The sequence below is a fragment of the Panthera pardus genome, unplaced genomic scaffold, assembly GCF_024362965.1.
Source record: "Panthera pardus isolate Hobbes unplaced genomic scaffold, ASM2436296v1 HiC_scaffold_13, whole genome shotgun sequence".
NCBI lineage: Eukaryota > Metazoa > Chordata > Mammalia > Carnivora > Felidae > Panthera > Panthera pardus.
The window spans coordinates 33,818,151-33,834,201 of NW_026526688.1; the positions used below are offsets into that span (position 1 = coordinate 33,818,151).

The following is a 16,051-nucleotide window of genomic DNA, read 5'->3' on the forward strand; positions in this document are numbered from 1 at the left end:
TCCATTTACTTCTCCTACTCTTGCCTTAGTGGTGTAAGAGAGTAGCAACTGGGCTTTTATAATAGACAATGTCTACTGAAGCAGGCAATGCATGCCATTCTGGTGAAAATACTCGGACTATATCTCCTCCAGAAAGTCCTCCCTGAAGCCCACAGTTTAGACTGAATGGCTTGCTGCCCCGTATCACTTTTTGCTTGTGCCTCTTGCCATCATCTATATAATTGTTTATCATTCATGCAAGATTACAAGCTTCTCAAAGCAAGAAATAGGTCTTCTTCTTCTTTTCCAATAAGCGCTAGTTTAACTCCGTGTCTGGTACAGAGTAGGTCTCTGTAAACATTTGTTGAAACAAAGGATCCATTTGGTAACATCTCACACATCCTAGGAATGCACTATACTTCTGAAAAGTTTAAAGATTCACAAAACTGATATTCACCTCCCTTCTGTCTTCCTCTTGTTTTGACTCCCTTGCCATTATTGACACAATGATTGGGTACAGATGTACTTTTTGAGCCTTAAATGCATTACTTTGGGATGGTGGGGTTCTGAAAAACACTACTAATTATGTAGATAACGATATAAAATCAGCTGTCAGTTACTTAGTTCTTATTCTGTGCCAGTCACCGTAATTTGGGGCTTTCACTATTTTACTTCATTTAATGAATATATAGAAGCACTGACCATCATCAGCAAACACTTTTCTTATATGCAATGCATTCTGTGAAGGAATTCCAAGACATGTAAGGTTTAGGACCTGGATGCACGTAATTCACAGCATGATGAAGGGATATATATATATATATATATATATACACAGGATATACAGTCCTATATTCTGTAACTATTTACAGAGTGTATCTGGGACTTTTCTAGATAGTGTGATGTATTTCATCTATTTGTTCACTATTTGTGAACGAAGCAGACAAAACCCTCTGCCTTCATGAAGTTTATAATTTATTGGAAAAATAAAATAATAAGCAAACTAAATAGCTAAAGCATAGACTATATTAAATAGTGATTAGTACTAAGAATGGGGGGGAATGCAAAGAAGAGGGGATAGATAATTCCCGACAGGGTGTTATGAGGAGACAGGATTGAACAATTGGATCAAGTGGCTGGGGGAGGCTTGGCTGAGAATAACATGTGAGTAAAGATTTGAAGGAGGAAATTAGAGTTTATAACAAAGATGATAAAACGAGGCACATTGAGTGTATCCCTCCCCTATGCACCTTAGTGCAATTTACTAATTAATCATTGCATACTTCTGTAGTATGCTCAGATGGAGTTTTAAATTTTCTCTCACTGTATCACTAGGACAGACACTACCAACTGATAAGATTTAGACCCCATAGGGAAGCCTATCACGGCTGGTTTTGTAAGAGAATTTACGGAATATATTAGGAAAATTTTCACATAATAATATGGAGATCTAATCAAGAGCCAGTTGCAAAATATCTAAATGTCTTCTCTGCATGGTTTGAGCCTCACCTTCCACCGTGATCCATCACGCATCTCTCAAAAGTACAAGTACACGGGTAATCATTATGCTTCATCCCAAGGCTATGCCCCAGCTGATGTGCAATTCTGCTTGCGACTACATTTAGGTCAGGTAAAAGATCCTAAGGCCAAGAAAAGATGTGCATCAGAAATTTCTATAAGATAATGCACTCTAGTACATAGTGTTTTGAACTATTGGTTGAGACCCAGTTTCTAGCTTCTGGTTAAGTAGTACTTATCTGAGAAGCCATGGACTTAGTTATCTCCCTGTCTTGCCCTCGGGTCCTTTAATTATATAATGATGTTGGACAAACGACCTTCTGAGTGTCTCTAACACTAGCATTTTGAAATTCTTTTTTTGTGGCACAGCAATAGTCATTGTTGGATTTCTATAAACTCATTCTTACAAATAGCTAAAAATGATAAGCTAATGTCCTACACAATACAATAAACATTATTGATTTGCCTTTTATATACTAGATATTCAAAGAGGGTAAAAATAAATATGCGAGGTTCATGTTTTCCAAGTACAGTCTTACACTGCACAACAATGTTATGTGATCATTGCGGAGGAAGTTTCTGCTACGAAAAAACCCAGAAATTCAGTGATTTGAAATCCCAGGCAGGGTTGATTGTGACCTGTGTTTTAGCTCTATTTCATGTTTTTATCTCTATGTTAATGACTAAAAAATTAATTTCCAGAAAGGAGTGGGATATTAGGCTACTGTAAAGGTAAAATTCCTCTAATTTGGCTATCTCACTGCACTCATTTGAAATTTATAATGTGTTCTGGACGAGTTGTAATGCCATAATTGGAGTGGCGACAGCCTGTGTTAGATTAGACGGACTCCACTATGCAGAATTTGTGTTATTAAAATACCGGAGTCAAGGCATAATCATAAAAATATCCATTTAAGAAATAGATCATGTACTAGGTTTTAATTTCAAGGTCTTAATAAGACTGAAATAAGATTACTTGGACACCATTTACTAGAAGTTTAGTGACTTGGGAAAAATACCAGATAAAATAGATAAGTCAGCAGTTTGAAGGCCTTATTCTTCCTGAAAATGAATTGCAAGGTTGTCTTGCTATGCTATTTTAAATGGTTTATGCACTCCCTTTTCAGCACGAGAACAATTATCACTTGCTAACTCAGCCATCAAGTTTTGTGCACTTTATGTGTCCTTGTAAATAAAGACACATTATATTTAAGATGCCAAAAAGCTTTCTTAGTTTTTGTATGTTCCTTTGTGTGTGGTGTTCTTTTAAGCTCTGAACAACACTCGTTTACTTTCATTGTCCATCTATAGTTTTTATAAAAGATTATTTTCTGATTTGATAAAAGAAACATAACAGCTTCATCATGACATATCTTGGTGGGAATATATGACAGAATGCATGCGTGTTCTCTTCAGTGGGACGCAGAAAATTTACAAAAGTTTAATTCAAACTTTTTGATTAAGTAACATAACATCAATAAAACACAGCCTACCTTAACGACACTGGAGGAATAATAGGGCAGGCATATACCCCCTGGATAAGAAATTCCTTGTGCATTTGTGTAGAGCCACTTCCCACTGGAAACAAGGTGCAAATACACTCTTCAGTCTGAGGTCATAGTTTAACACAAAGATTGAATTGCTACGAACCCTCACAATGCTAGTACCTTTGCACATAAAAGTGCCTTTTGTTCTAGAGTTCTAGAATTGAGGATGATCTTAGTTGTTATTAAGCTCATTTAAAACCTGTGGTATATTAGAGGCATTGAAACAGTACAGTCCAAAGTTGAAGTCTTAAAAAATGTACTTTCTAAAAACATAATATGGTGAGAGTCCAATTTTCCATGGCTTACTCTATACTCAGCTTTGGATAAAACCACTTAAAAGACCAAACAATTAAGCTAAAAAATGTTTGGAGGGAAAAATACAACACAGTGAGTCGACTCAACACCATGACTAATTAATTAGCTATAGTTGAAAATTTTTAGAAAATTTCCATCAACCATAGAAATTCATAGAGGACTTGATAGGTATAATCGAATATTTTAAAAAGTTGTCATATGAACTATTCTTGGATTACCTAAAAAGACAGATGTAGTTGTGTATGTTAAGGGAATCCAGACCTGATATGCTTTCAAGAACATTTAGAGTTGAACCACTTTAAAGACAGTGATCATGAGCGGGAGGACCACACGTGGAATTTAATTAAGAAGGTTCAAATACAAGGAAGGTGGTCAGGCTAGACGACCACCTTTAATCTTTAACTTTTTTGACCAAGAAGATCAAAAAAGAAACATGCTCTATTTCTTTCTTTGCTTTCGAAATGTTGTACATTTTAGTCTCAGTGTTTGGCTACACATCTTGGAAGAACTTAGAATTCTGGTCTCGCTAGACTCTGGAGATCTTGGAAGAACACCGCCTATGGAAACAAAGCATCAGAGCGCGCACGGTCTGATTTTGCTCAAGGTCACTTAAGAACAAAAGTCACACCATGATAATGCCGTATATATTGTCTCATCCCTTCTGGTTCTCTGTGAACATAGGCAAAAAGACGTCCAAGAAGCTCAACACATAAGAAGTCTCAAATATGATGTCCGGTTAGACATTTAGTAGCCCTTTTCTCATCTCCGTATTTGCAGACGTACTATTGGTGTAAGAAGCTACTTCTCAGGATAAGAGACATTGAGGAAAGCAAAGTTTTCCATTTACAGCCATGTAAATATTTCTAGACTAATTTATTATTTTAAAACACAGGCCCAAGAAATAGGCAAAGAGATTAATCTTGCCCACAACAAAGGTCATGGTGATATTTTACTTTAACCTCTGTAATTTTAGGGCAAACTGGTGCATGAATCTCTGAGTCCAAGTCAGGTACAACTACGACCCCCTGCAGATGTGTGCTGGGGGCCATTCCAGATATAAAAATCAGAACTGATATTATTTTGGAGGTGCATTACACTCTCATCAATCTGCCAAAGAGCTGGACTCCAACTATAGGCTTTGGAAGGTTCACTGTTCTGAGTTCAAACTGAAAGTTAACACTTATGTGATGCCGGGAAGCACATTTATAGGCCATCCACAGACCTTAGGAGAAGCACTGCTATTATAGGAAAATGAAGTGGGTCAAGTGGGTACCATGGTTATATACATAGTAGCCGTAAGGGCACCAGAAGAATTGCCGAAAGATTCCATTGCTCCAAAGGTGTGTTTTCGTAATTTAATTAGGATAACAGGACTATGGTTAACACAAGGTGAAGATCAGTTCGGCTCCACAATTAGTTATCATTTTCTTATAGGCTGAGTAGTGTGATAGGTATTTTGAATTACAAAAATATGATAAAAATGCCCCCCACCCCACTTTAAAGAATGATGTAGTACTGTACGTAAATCCCAACCTTTACTTAGGAATATTAACGCTGTGATAGATTAGTTATTTGTCATCTTTAACAGCAGAAGAGATGCTCTTGAGAGGCTAGTCACTGGATAGGGACACTCTGTTGAGGGAAAATATCCAGGGAATGAGGATATTCCTTTCCACTGGAAAGGTTGGTTTTGGTGGCGCATTGGAATGACATAACATGGAAGGAGTTAGTGTTGGATGTTGATAAGTGAATCAATTCTAAAAGTACATTGCTTACCTAATGACATTTCCAACCCTGCCCAGAACTGGAAATATATCATATGTTTACCTTCTAGTATTAACCAATACTAGAAAGAAAGAATATGAAAAAGTTCACTTAGAAATTTTACGTATGGCTAGACATAACATTTTATCACTGTGTACTATGCAAAAGTCAATTGTTTTAAAAAGTATTTGGTTGCTGTTCATTTGTTTTATTTTCTTTTTTTTATAATCCACCTAAGTTACGCAGGAAAATAGAGAACTTACATACCTGAGTAACAGAACGTGATCAAAATTATTCCTTTTTTTAAGGAATATTTCTTGCCAACTTGAGAAACGCAATAAGGTATTTTCCATGTTTGAATCTATGTCTATTTTATCTCCATTTGTCCACATTTCAAGGCCAACCAATGTCACATGAATGTCCATGGTTTTATAAATCTGTTCAAAGGGGAAGTAAGTTTTCACAGAGTCAAGTTACAGAAGGATCCTTCATCGTTACTATATTCCTTTATATTAAAATAAGTACTTTTAACATGTGAGGTACAGGGGTGCCTGGGTGGCTCAGTCAGTTGAGTGTCCAACTTCGGCTCAGGTCATGATCTCGCGGTCTGTGGGTTTGAACCCCGAGTCGGGCTCTGTGCTGACAGCTCAGAGCCTGGAGCCTGCTTCGGAATCTTGGTCTCCCTCTCTCTTTCTGCCCCTCCCCCACTCACGCTCTGTTTCTGTCTTTCTCAAAAATAAATAAACATTTTATAAAACAAAACAAAACAAAATATGTGAGGTACATCAACAAAAAACACAGGCCTGATTTTACAAATGGTTATTTTGAAACAGAATGTAGAGTAAATTGGCCAGAATCGTGGGTGAATTATCATGACCAACAAAGACACTTGACTAAAAAATCATATTCCCTTGGCACCTCTGGGTGGCTCAGTCGGTTGAGCGTCTGACTTCGGCGCAGGTCTGTGAGTTTGAGCCCCACATCGTGCTCTGTGCTAACAGCTCAGAGCCTGGAGCCTGCTTCGGATTCTGTGTCTCCCTCTCTCTCTCTGCCCCTCTCCCACTTGCACTCTCTCTCTCTCTCTCTTTCTCAAAAGGTAAACATTAAAAACAATAAATAAATCAGATTCCCTTTGAGCTGTCATAAACTTTACAGACACTGGGCTCAAGATGTGCCTAGAATAAATAATTTATTAAGGCTCTGAGATTATAACTGACCTACGTGAATTCACTAACAGTGACACACAGAGGAATAAATGTACCTTATTTATCTCTCCATTTAAGTCATTAGTTGGTTCTACGGCAGATTAGAAGGTTGATATTGATTTTCAAAGACCAATAGCTTAGCTGCCATATTTTGTTTGATTTTTGGAATTACTTTGTAGTCTGAGAAATCTTACTGGAGATTGCTCAAAACAGGCACAAATTGCTGTAGCCCATAAGCCTTCTCACCCTTATTCCCATTTGCTTTTGTAAACTCTAAGCTGGCAGATAGTTTGATGTCATCACAAAAGAAGATAAAGTTTAAGTACACATTATGAGGATTTTGAGACAAAAACTATATATAGCAGCCAATACAAAGTAGATTGAAAGAAAGAATGAATAAGAAACTGAATGGAGAGCTCACAGAATTAGTAGAGGATGCAATCGTTACTACGAAGCGTATCCATATTCATGGATAAAGAAGATATGGTATATAATGGAGTGTTACTCAGCCATCAAAAAGAATGAAGTCTTGCCATTTGCAATGATGCGGATGGAGTTAGAGTGTATTATGCTAAGTGAAGTAAGTCGGTCAGAGAAAGACAAATACAATGATTTAACTCATATATAGAAGTTAAGAAACAAAACAGGTGAACACTGGGGAAAGGAAAAAAGAGAGAGAGGCAAACCATAAGAGACTCTTAGTTACGTAAGAGATTAATGTTATCGTTTTATGTTTTTTTATGATTTTAATTAGCATTCCTTTTCTTCCCCTCAAAGAAATCCCTTTAGCATTTTTTGTAAGGCAGGTCTGGTGGTAATGAACTCTCTTCCTCAGCTTTTGTTTGTTCAAGAAAGTTTTTATCTCTCCATTACTGAAGGACAGCTTTACCAGTCATAGTATTTTTAGTTGACAGTTATTTTGATATTACATCCTCTCTTGGCCTAAAAAGTTTCTGTTGATAAATCTCATTTGTAATGGTAAATGTATAGTCATTGTTAGATTCTGCAATTTGGTAATAGTGGTATATAATTCACGACTCTAGTTTAAAAGCTAAAAAAAAATGAACATAGCAAAAAAAAAACCCATAAGTACAATGTGCACAATGCTATTTGTTACAAAATATTTAAAAACCATGTAAATTATAACAGCAGGAATCTAACATGTAAGGAGAAAAAGGAGAAGTACAAAGTATATGAATTCTAAGTTGTTATCAGGTTAAATCAGGATGTGATAAGTTTGATATCTTATGTAAACCTCATGATAACCTCAAGGGAAATTTTTCTGGCAATTATACCAAGGAATACAATAAAGAAGTCAAAGTGTACTGATACTAAAGATATCAAAACACACACACACACAAAGACAGTAGGATAAGAAATAGAGAAAAATGGATCTACAAAACAACCAGAAAACAATAAACAAAGTGGCAATACTAGGTTCTTACCTATCAATAATTACTCTAAATGTAAACAAATTAAATTCTTCAATATGAAAGACATAGGGTGGATGAATGGATAAAAAAGCAAAATACAACAATAAACAGCATACAAGACACATTGGCCCTATAGACACACATAGACTAAGAGGGAAGGAATGGAAAAAGACATTTCAAGCAAATGGTAACTAGAAGGAGAAAGAAAGAAAGAAAGAAAGAAAGAAAGAAAGAAAGAAAGAAACGAAAGACAAGTAGTGGTAGCTATATTTATATCCAACAAAGTAGATTTTAAACTAAGGGCATTAGTCAACAATAAAGTGGTCAATATATCAAGAAGATATAACTATATATATATATAACTATGTATATATAACTATATATAACTATATATAACTATATATAACTATATATAACTATATATATATATATATATATATATATATATATATATATACCCAATACTGGAAAACCTAAATATATGGAGTGCCTGGGTGGCTCATTTGGTCAAGTGTCCGACTCCTGATTTTGGCTCAGGTCATGATCTCATGGTTCTTGAGATCGAGCCCTATATTGGGCTTTTTGGTGATGGCATAGAGCCTGCTTGGAATTCTCTCTCTCCCTCTGTCTCTGTCTCTCTGCTCCTCTTCAGCTGTGTGCACATTCTCTCTCTCTCTCTCTCTCTCTCTCTCTCTCTCTCAAAATAAACATTTAAAAAAACTTGAAAAAAAGAAAACAAATATACAAAGAAAAACCAGCAGAAATAAAAGGAGAAATAAACAGTAAAGCAATTATAGTTGGGCCTTTAATACCCCACACTGAACAATGGATAGATCAGACAGAGAATCAATAAGTCAACAGTGAATTTGAACAATGCTTTAGCCCTAATGGACCTAACAGACATATATAGAACATTCTATCCAACAACAGAATACATATTCTTCTTATATGCACATAGAATATTTTTGTGATAGACTATATATTAGGTTTCAAAACAAGTCTTAGCGAGTTCAAGAAGACAGAAATCATACCAAGTATCTTTTTTGAATATAAAGGTATGGAACTAGAAACCAATAACAAGAGGAAAACTGGAAATTCATGAATACATGAAAATTAAGCACACTCTCCTACACAATCAATGGATCAAAGGAGAAACTAAAGGGGAAACAAGAGTTTCTTGAGAGAAATGAAAATGGAAACACAACTTATAGGATGCATCAAAAGCAGCTCTAAGAGAAAAGAAAATTCATAGCCATAAATGCCTACATTAAGAGGTAAGAAAGATCTCAGATAAACAACCTAACTCTACACACTGAGGACCTATACATATTTAAAAAACACCAAACCAAAACAACAACAATAAAAACTGAGCCCAAACTTAGCTGAAGAAAGGAAATGATAAACATTATAGGAGAAATAAATGAAGTAGAGAAAAGAAAAACATTGGAAAAGATTAACCAAACTAAGAGTCAGTTCTTTAAAAAGATGAAGAAAATGGACAAACCCTAGCTAGACTAAGCAAAGCATAAAGGACTTAAACCAGCAAAATTATAAATGAAAAAGGGGGCGTTACAACTGATATCACAAAAATTTAAAGGACAAGAGGCTGCTATGAACAACTATATGACAAGAAACATGACACCTAGGAGAAAAGCAACAAATTGGAAACATACAACTTACCAAGACCAAATCAACAGAAATAGAAACTCCGAATAGACCAATTACTAGTATGGATATTGAAATAATAATCGAAACTATCCTAATGAACCCCAGGACCAGATAGTGTAAATATACCAAACATTTAAAGAATTAATACCAATAATTCTCAAACTCTTCCAAAAAGAAAAAGAAAAAGAAAAAACTCAAAGGGAAGGAAACACTCCAAACTCATTTCACAAGGCCAACATTACCTTGATACCCAAACCAGAAATGGATACTACTAGAAAAGAATACTTCAGGCTAATATCCCTAATGAGTATAAATGCAAAAAAACTCAGTAAAATGCCACCAAATTGAATTCAGCAGCACATTAAGAGGATCAGTCACGTGATCAAGTGGAATTTACCCTGGGATGCAAGGGTCATTCAAATAAACAAATCAATGAATGTGACATATTACATTAATAACATGAAAGAAAAGAATCATAAGAATCGTATCTCAACTTGACAAAATTCAACATTTTATTCATTATTAAAAAAACCCTCTTAACAAATTAGGCATAGGTGGAACATATCTCAACATAATCAAAGCCATATATGACAAGCGCACAGCTAACATCATGCTCAATGGTGAAAAAGCTTTTCTTCTAAGATCAAGTACAAAACCAGTACCCACTCTTAGCAACCTATTCAACATAGTACTGGAAGTTCTAGCTACAGCAATCAGACAATAAAAAGAAACAAGGGTATCAGAATTGGTAAGGAAAGTAACATTGTCTCTATTTGCAGCCATTATTTTATCTATAGAAAAATCCCAAAGACAACCCAAAATTGTTAAGATCTACTCAATGAATTCAGTACAGTTGCAGGATACAAAATTAGCAGGCAGACATTTGGTAGCATTTCTAGACAATAACAGGGAAATTTCTGAAAAGAAATAAAAATATTTATCCCCCACATACATGAACATCAAAAATAATAAAATACTTAGGAATAAAGTTAACTAAGGAGCTGAAAGATATGTATGCTGAAAAGTATAAGTCGATAAAATAAATCAAAGAAGACACAAATAAATGCAAAGAGATCCTCTGTCCATAGAGTGGAAGAATTAATAACGTTAAAATACAAATACTACTGAAAGCCATCTATATAGTCAATGCAATCCCTATCAAGATTCCAATGACAGTTTTTATGAAAGTAGAAAACAAACTCCTAAAGTTTCTATAGAACCACAAAACACCCAAATAGCCAAGAAAAAAAAAATCCTGAGACAGACAAAGCAGGAGCATCACACTTCCTGATGTTAAATTTTATGTAAATCTAAAGTCATCAAAACAGCATGGGACTAGCATATAAAGAGACAAATAGTCCAATGGAACAGAAGCAAGAGCCCAGAAATGAACCGAGGCATATACAGTCACCTAATATTTGACAAGGAAGCCAAGAACACTCAGTGGACAAAACATTATCTCTTCAATGTAAGACGCTGAGATGATTGCGTATTCACATGTAAATAAATGAATGAAGATGAACCGGTAACTTATGCCATTCACAAAAATGAATTCAAAGTGGATTAAAGACTTACATGTTGAGTCTTACTATGAAGATCCTAGAAGAAAACAACACTAAAGCTCCTTAACATGGGTCTTGGTAATGATTTTTTGGATATGACACCTAAAAGCACAAGCAATGAAATAAGAAATAAGAAATGGGACTGCATCTCAAGGCTTCTACACAGCAAAAGAGTCCATTAAAAAAGTGAAAAGATGGAATGGGAAAACATATTTACAAGCCATATATCTGATAAGGGGTTAATATCCAACACACCTAAACAACCCATCAACTCAATAGCAAAAAACATACAAATAACCTAATTCAAAAATGGGCAAAGTACCTAAACAGACATGTTTTTCAAAAAAGATGCATGAAAGGCCAATAAGTACATGAAAAGATGTTCAACATCACTAGGCATTAGGATAATGCAAATTAAAATCACAATGAGGTATGATCTCATGCTTGTTAGAACGGCCATCAACAGATGCTGGTATGGATGTGGAGAAAAGGGAGAAAATCAATCAATAAAAAGAAACAGGAAAAAAAAACATAGGTGACTATGAGATATAACTATTTCACACCACATTGTTCCTCCCTTTTAGAAAAATATGGGGAGGGTTTTTAATAGCCATAGAAATAGGCTTAAAGCTCAGAGAATATCTACTTCTGGCTCAGATGTACAAAACTGGAAATAATATCGCTTCTACCCTGACAGAAAGAAAAAGCCAGAGAATCTACAAAGTCATATCAGATCGGACCGTAAGTTAGCTGAGGTAACAGGGCAAGTAAGATGATGCCTGAAATCTCGGGAAAGATTGCTTCTTTAAGGCAGAAATGGTACTGGAGTATCTCCCAGCAGCAGAGCATGCTGAGCGCCATACAAGACATAAGAAGAATTTACCAGACATTTTTAAGGAATTGCTAAAGGGCAAGTATGTGATAGAATGAGTATAGGATCCTCTGAGAGACACAGGCATAAGGAATCTCACACCTATGCTCAGAATCTTCTCCACAGGCCTCCTCTGCATGCCCATGAAACCATGGAGGGCAGAATGGGAGACTGGAGGTCCCCTCCTTTGGTGGGATAGGCTTGAAGGATGACAGAAACTGCTGACTTGGGAACATCTTTAAACCTACCAGACTCTTGCTCTCCAGAAAAACAAAAGCATTAAGCTGCTGTGTGACCTTCAGAAAAAATTTTTTTTCCTGTTCTTATCTCATTGTTCCTTCTTTCCTCGTGCTCACTACGGGCTTAGTTTGCTCTTTTTACAGTTCCTTAAGGTAGAATGTTAGTTGTTTATTGATATTTTCTTTTTAATTGATATATGTTTGCATTTATAGCTATAAACTTTCCTCCCAGAGCTCCTTTTGTTGCATCTCATACGTTTTGATAGGTTTTGTTTTCATTTTTTGTACCAAGATTTTTTTCTTATGCCTTTCATTTATCTGTTGGTCCACTTGTTGTTCAGGAATGTGCTCTTAAATTTCTGCATATTTATAAATTTTCCATTAATCTGGCTGGCATTGCTTTTTTAGTTTCATACCACTGTGGCAGGAAAAGATACTTGATGTCATTTCCATCTTCTTGAATTTGTTGAGATTTGCTTTGTGGCCTACTTTATGATATATATCATGAAATGTCTCTTCTGCTCTGGGAAAGAAATGGTGTATTCTGTTGCTCTTGGGTGAAAAATTCTGCATATACCTGTTGGTTTCATTTGGTCTATAGTGTTGTTCAAATCCAGTCTTTATTGATGATCTGTCTGGATGGCATATTGATTGCTGAGGGTAGGGCATTTTTTTTTTATTCTCCCAGAACTCAAGTGAAAACCTATTGTTACTGAAAGAAGGGAAAAGAAAAACCAGAAAAACAAACAAACAAAAACCTTCTGCCCCTGGAGGACAGACAGGAAGCTGTCCTAAGGCCAGAGCCTTCTAGGTCTCCTACCAGTGAAGGAAGAACATAAACGATGAGAATAATCTACCCAAAGACCCCATGGGCAGAGCTTTCCTAAAACGGGATAGATCAGGGTAACAAAACTCTCTGGGTCCCCTAACCAGGCTAGAGATCACTGAATTAACAAACAAAAACAGATTACTACTGAAGGAGAGATAAGAATTGTGAGTACAGACCTTTCAGCTCTGGCTCTTAACAAAGGCCTGAAGTTGAGGGTGAAGCGGGGACAAGGTGGGTGAAGCGGGGACAAGGTCTCCAACAGTGCTAGGTTCTGGAACAGTGATTTTAAATGCATTAATGGATTTGATTTATGCATGATGAGTTTTCAAGTCTTTATATGTTGCTTTATAAATTTTGTGGTTACTAACCAATATTTGAAATTTATTTAGATGTTAAATGTCATTCACTTCAAAACCCAAAATCTCAGAGCTGTGTTTCCTTTATTGCCTTACAGTTTTCAATGGATTTTGGTTCATTAGTCTATGCAGTGAATTTCTGTGTTTTGGGCCTTCTCAATACTGAGCTTACCACAAAACCCAGGAGATATCTACCCTAAAAGGTATTTTCCATTTGTATTCTTAGATTGATTCAAACGTTATCAGATCTTACCATGTTGACAAAATTGACCATTCCCCAAATTCGATTCCTTATTTTACTGTGAGGATGATTATTCCTGCGACGCTGGAAATAAAACATCAGATCAACATTCATTAATAACAGATGATATGAACTCAACAAAATACTTCACCCACTGTGAGATATTTCCAGGGTGGGGGGGAAACTTATTGGTATTCTTTCTGGTCAGCTAAAAATCGTGGCAATTTATGCAGAATTACATTTTTGATATGAAATCACTACATACAGCAGTTTCTAAAGACATGCTTCAGCTTAGCACTATTTTTAAGATTTTCTTCATAACCTTGTTCCCTTTTCACATCACAACATACTGCATTACGTTGATTTATTAAACCAACTGATAAGTGTTCTTTAGAGTCCATATTTATCATGCTGATGAAGCAAAACTTATTGAAATGTCACAGAAATCCTTATATTGCAAAACAACCCGGAAACTTTATCAGCCCTTCTGTATCCATGGTAGTAACAAACTACGGAATGTAATCAAAGACCACCCTGGAGCCAGAGATGTGATGGAGAGGGGCAGGAAACTGTGACACCCCTTCTCTCCAGGAAAAGGCTGAGAAAACAAAGCGGACCTTCCTGCTCCAGCCTATTCTGTCTTTTGTTCCTAAGAAATGGACTCCCCATTTGTGGACCTTGTTGTTGGCATTATCTATTGAAACCTGATAAAATATACTTTATAATAACAAAAGTATCCTGTAGGGATAAATGCAAATGATCAAGCTTGTTTCATAATAAGAATAAAAAGAAATATGGCTTTTCTGAATCCTACAAATATCCTCTATTTACTATTCCATTGCTCTCCTGTTGTCTCACATACCTAAATACCTCAAAGATATAACGTTAGACTCTCTTCACTTATCTCTCATTCATCCCTCAACCCACTACTCATTAGTTTAACTGCCTCTATTCCACGGAAACTATTCTTGACAGGCACATAAATGTCCTCCTGCTTATCCAGTCCATTGGACACCTTTTCCTCATCTTCCTAGTCATCTCATCTACCTTTAATATTGACCATTTTATCTTTCAAGAAATTTCTTACCACCTTTGTGTCCAATACCCTATCCCTCCTAGTGTTTCATTGTACAGAGTTTCCTTTTTTCCACCATTCCCTTAAATTCTGGGTGGCAAATATGGTTTCACACCAGAATTCTTGGTGACCAGTTGGTAGAGCTTGCCTAAAATACAGTTGAGAAAGATCCTGAGACTGGGGTGCCTGGGTGGCTCAGTTGGCTAAGTGTCAGACTCTTGATTTTGGCTCGGGTCGTGATCTCAAGGTTCATGAGATCAAACACTGAGTTGGGCTGTGGGCAGACTGCATGGAGTCTGCTTGGGATTCTCTCTCTCCCTCTCCCTCTGCCCATCCACAGCTCATGCTTTCACGTTCTCTCACAAAATAAATAAATACACTTAAAATTTTTTTAAATCTTTCTATTTTTTAAAATGTTTATTCATTTATTTTGAAAGAGTGACAAAGAGAGTGAACAGGGGAGGCGGGGGAGAGAGAGAGAGAGAGAGAGAGAGAGAGAGAGAGAGAGAGAGAGAGAGAGATTCCCAAGGAGGCTCCGTGTTGTCAGCACAAAGCCTGATGTGGGGCTCAAACTCATGAACCATGAGATCATGATCTTAGCCCAAACCAAGAGTCAGACACTTAACTGACTGAGTCACCCAGAACCCCCCAAGTGAGTATCTTAGAGATCATAGGGATAGGGTACTTTATCAATCAGTGATTTCCACCAATGGGGGTAAGGAAGACAAATGCGTACAGAGTCTTTGCATCCTTATTGCCAAGGCTTTATTAATGGTTAGTCTTCCCCAGTATCTAGACACCTGTGTTCTGCTTATCCTTTCAACTTGCTGGGTCTGGTTGTATACATCCATATCCTTACTCACCTGCTTAAAATTCGTCACATTGTCTTCAAGATATGTAAACTCCTCAACATGTTTTCCAAAAGCTGCCTTTGTTTTTCTGTCTTACCAGAATACAATAACTCTACATTGTTCTTGCTGTTGCCCTTTATAATCAGCTAACATATACATGTATGTGTGTATGAATATATTACTCATATAATTATAAATATGTACATTCAACACTCTGAATCTAGCATATTAGATGCTCATTAACTATTTGTTAAATGAAAATGAATGATTTACTATAAGAACTTCTCTTAAAAAAATTTAAATATTTAAAGACAATATTAAGGCAGCCTATGTGAGAGTTATGCCCAGTTTAATGCCCCTAAATCATATCAAGCAAATATTTGCCTGGTACCTGGGGTAAAATATTAAATTTAATAAACTGTTCTTACTTTTTACTAATAACTTATTGTTAAGGGCAAAGAAATTATTTTAGCACTCTTTTAAAAGTGAGTTAACATGTTCTCATAAACATGTTAAAGTAAGCCTATCTAGTGCCCAAAACTTACCAACTTCTTTTTTTTTTTTAATAAAATTGACAATTGTAGTTTCTCCTCATTTT

At 36.0% G+C, this 16,051-nt stretch overlaps 1 protein-coding gene across 1 annotated transcript in view; it reads right to left on the reverse strand.

Annotated features, from left to right (window-relative positions):
* The window catches only part of ADAM7 (ADAM metallopeptidase domain 7), a 66,690-nt gene that overhangs the window by 21,738 nt on the left and 28,901 nt on the right, over window positions 1-16,051 (reverse strand). Inside the window, exons 8-11 of the mRNA XM_019467059.2 lie at window positions 13,540-13,611; window positions 5,391-5,560; window positions 2,991-3,075; window positions 1,489-1,619 (exon numbers count right to left, since the gene is read on the reverse strand). Of these exons, the coding sequence (XP_019322604.2) occupies window positions 1,489-1,619; window positions 2,991-3,075; window positions 5,391-5,560; window positions 13,540-13,611 (458 nt within the window). The remainder of the gene's footprint in view (window positions 1-1,488; window positions 1,620-2,990; window positions 3,076-5,390; window positions 5,561-13,539; window positions 13,612-16,051) is intronic.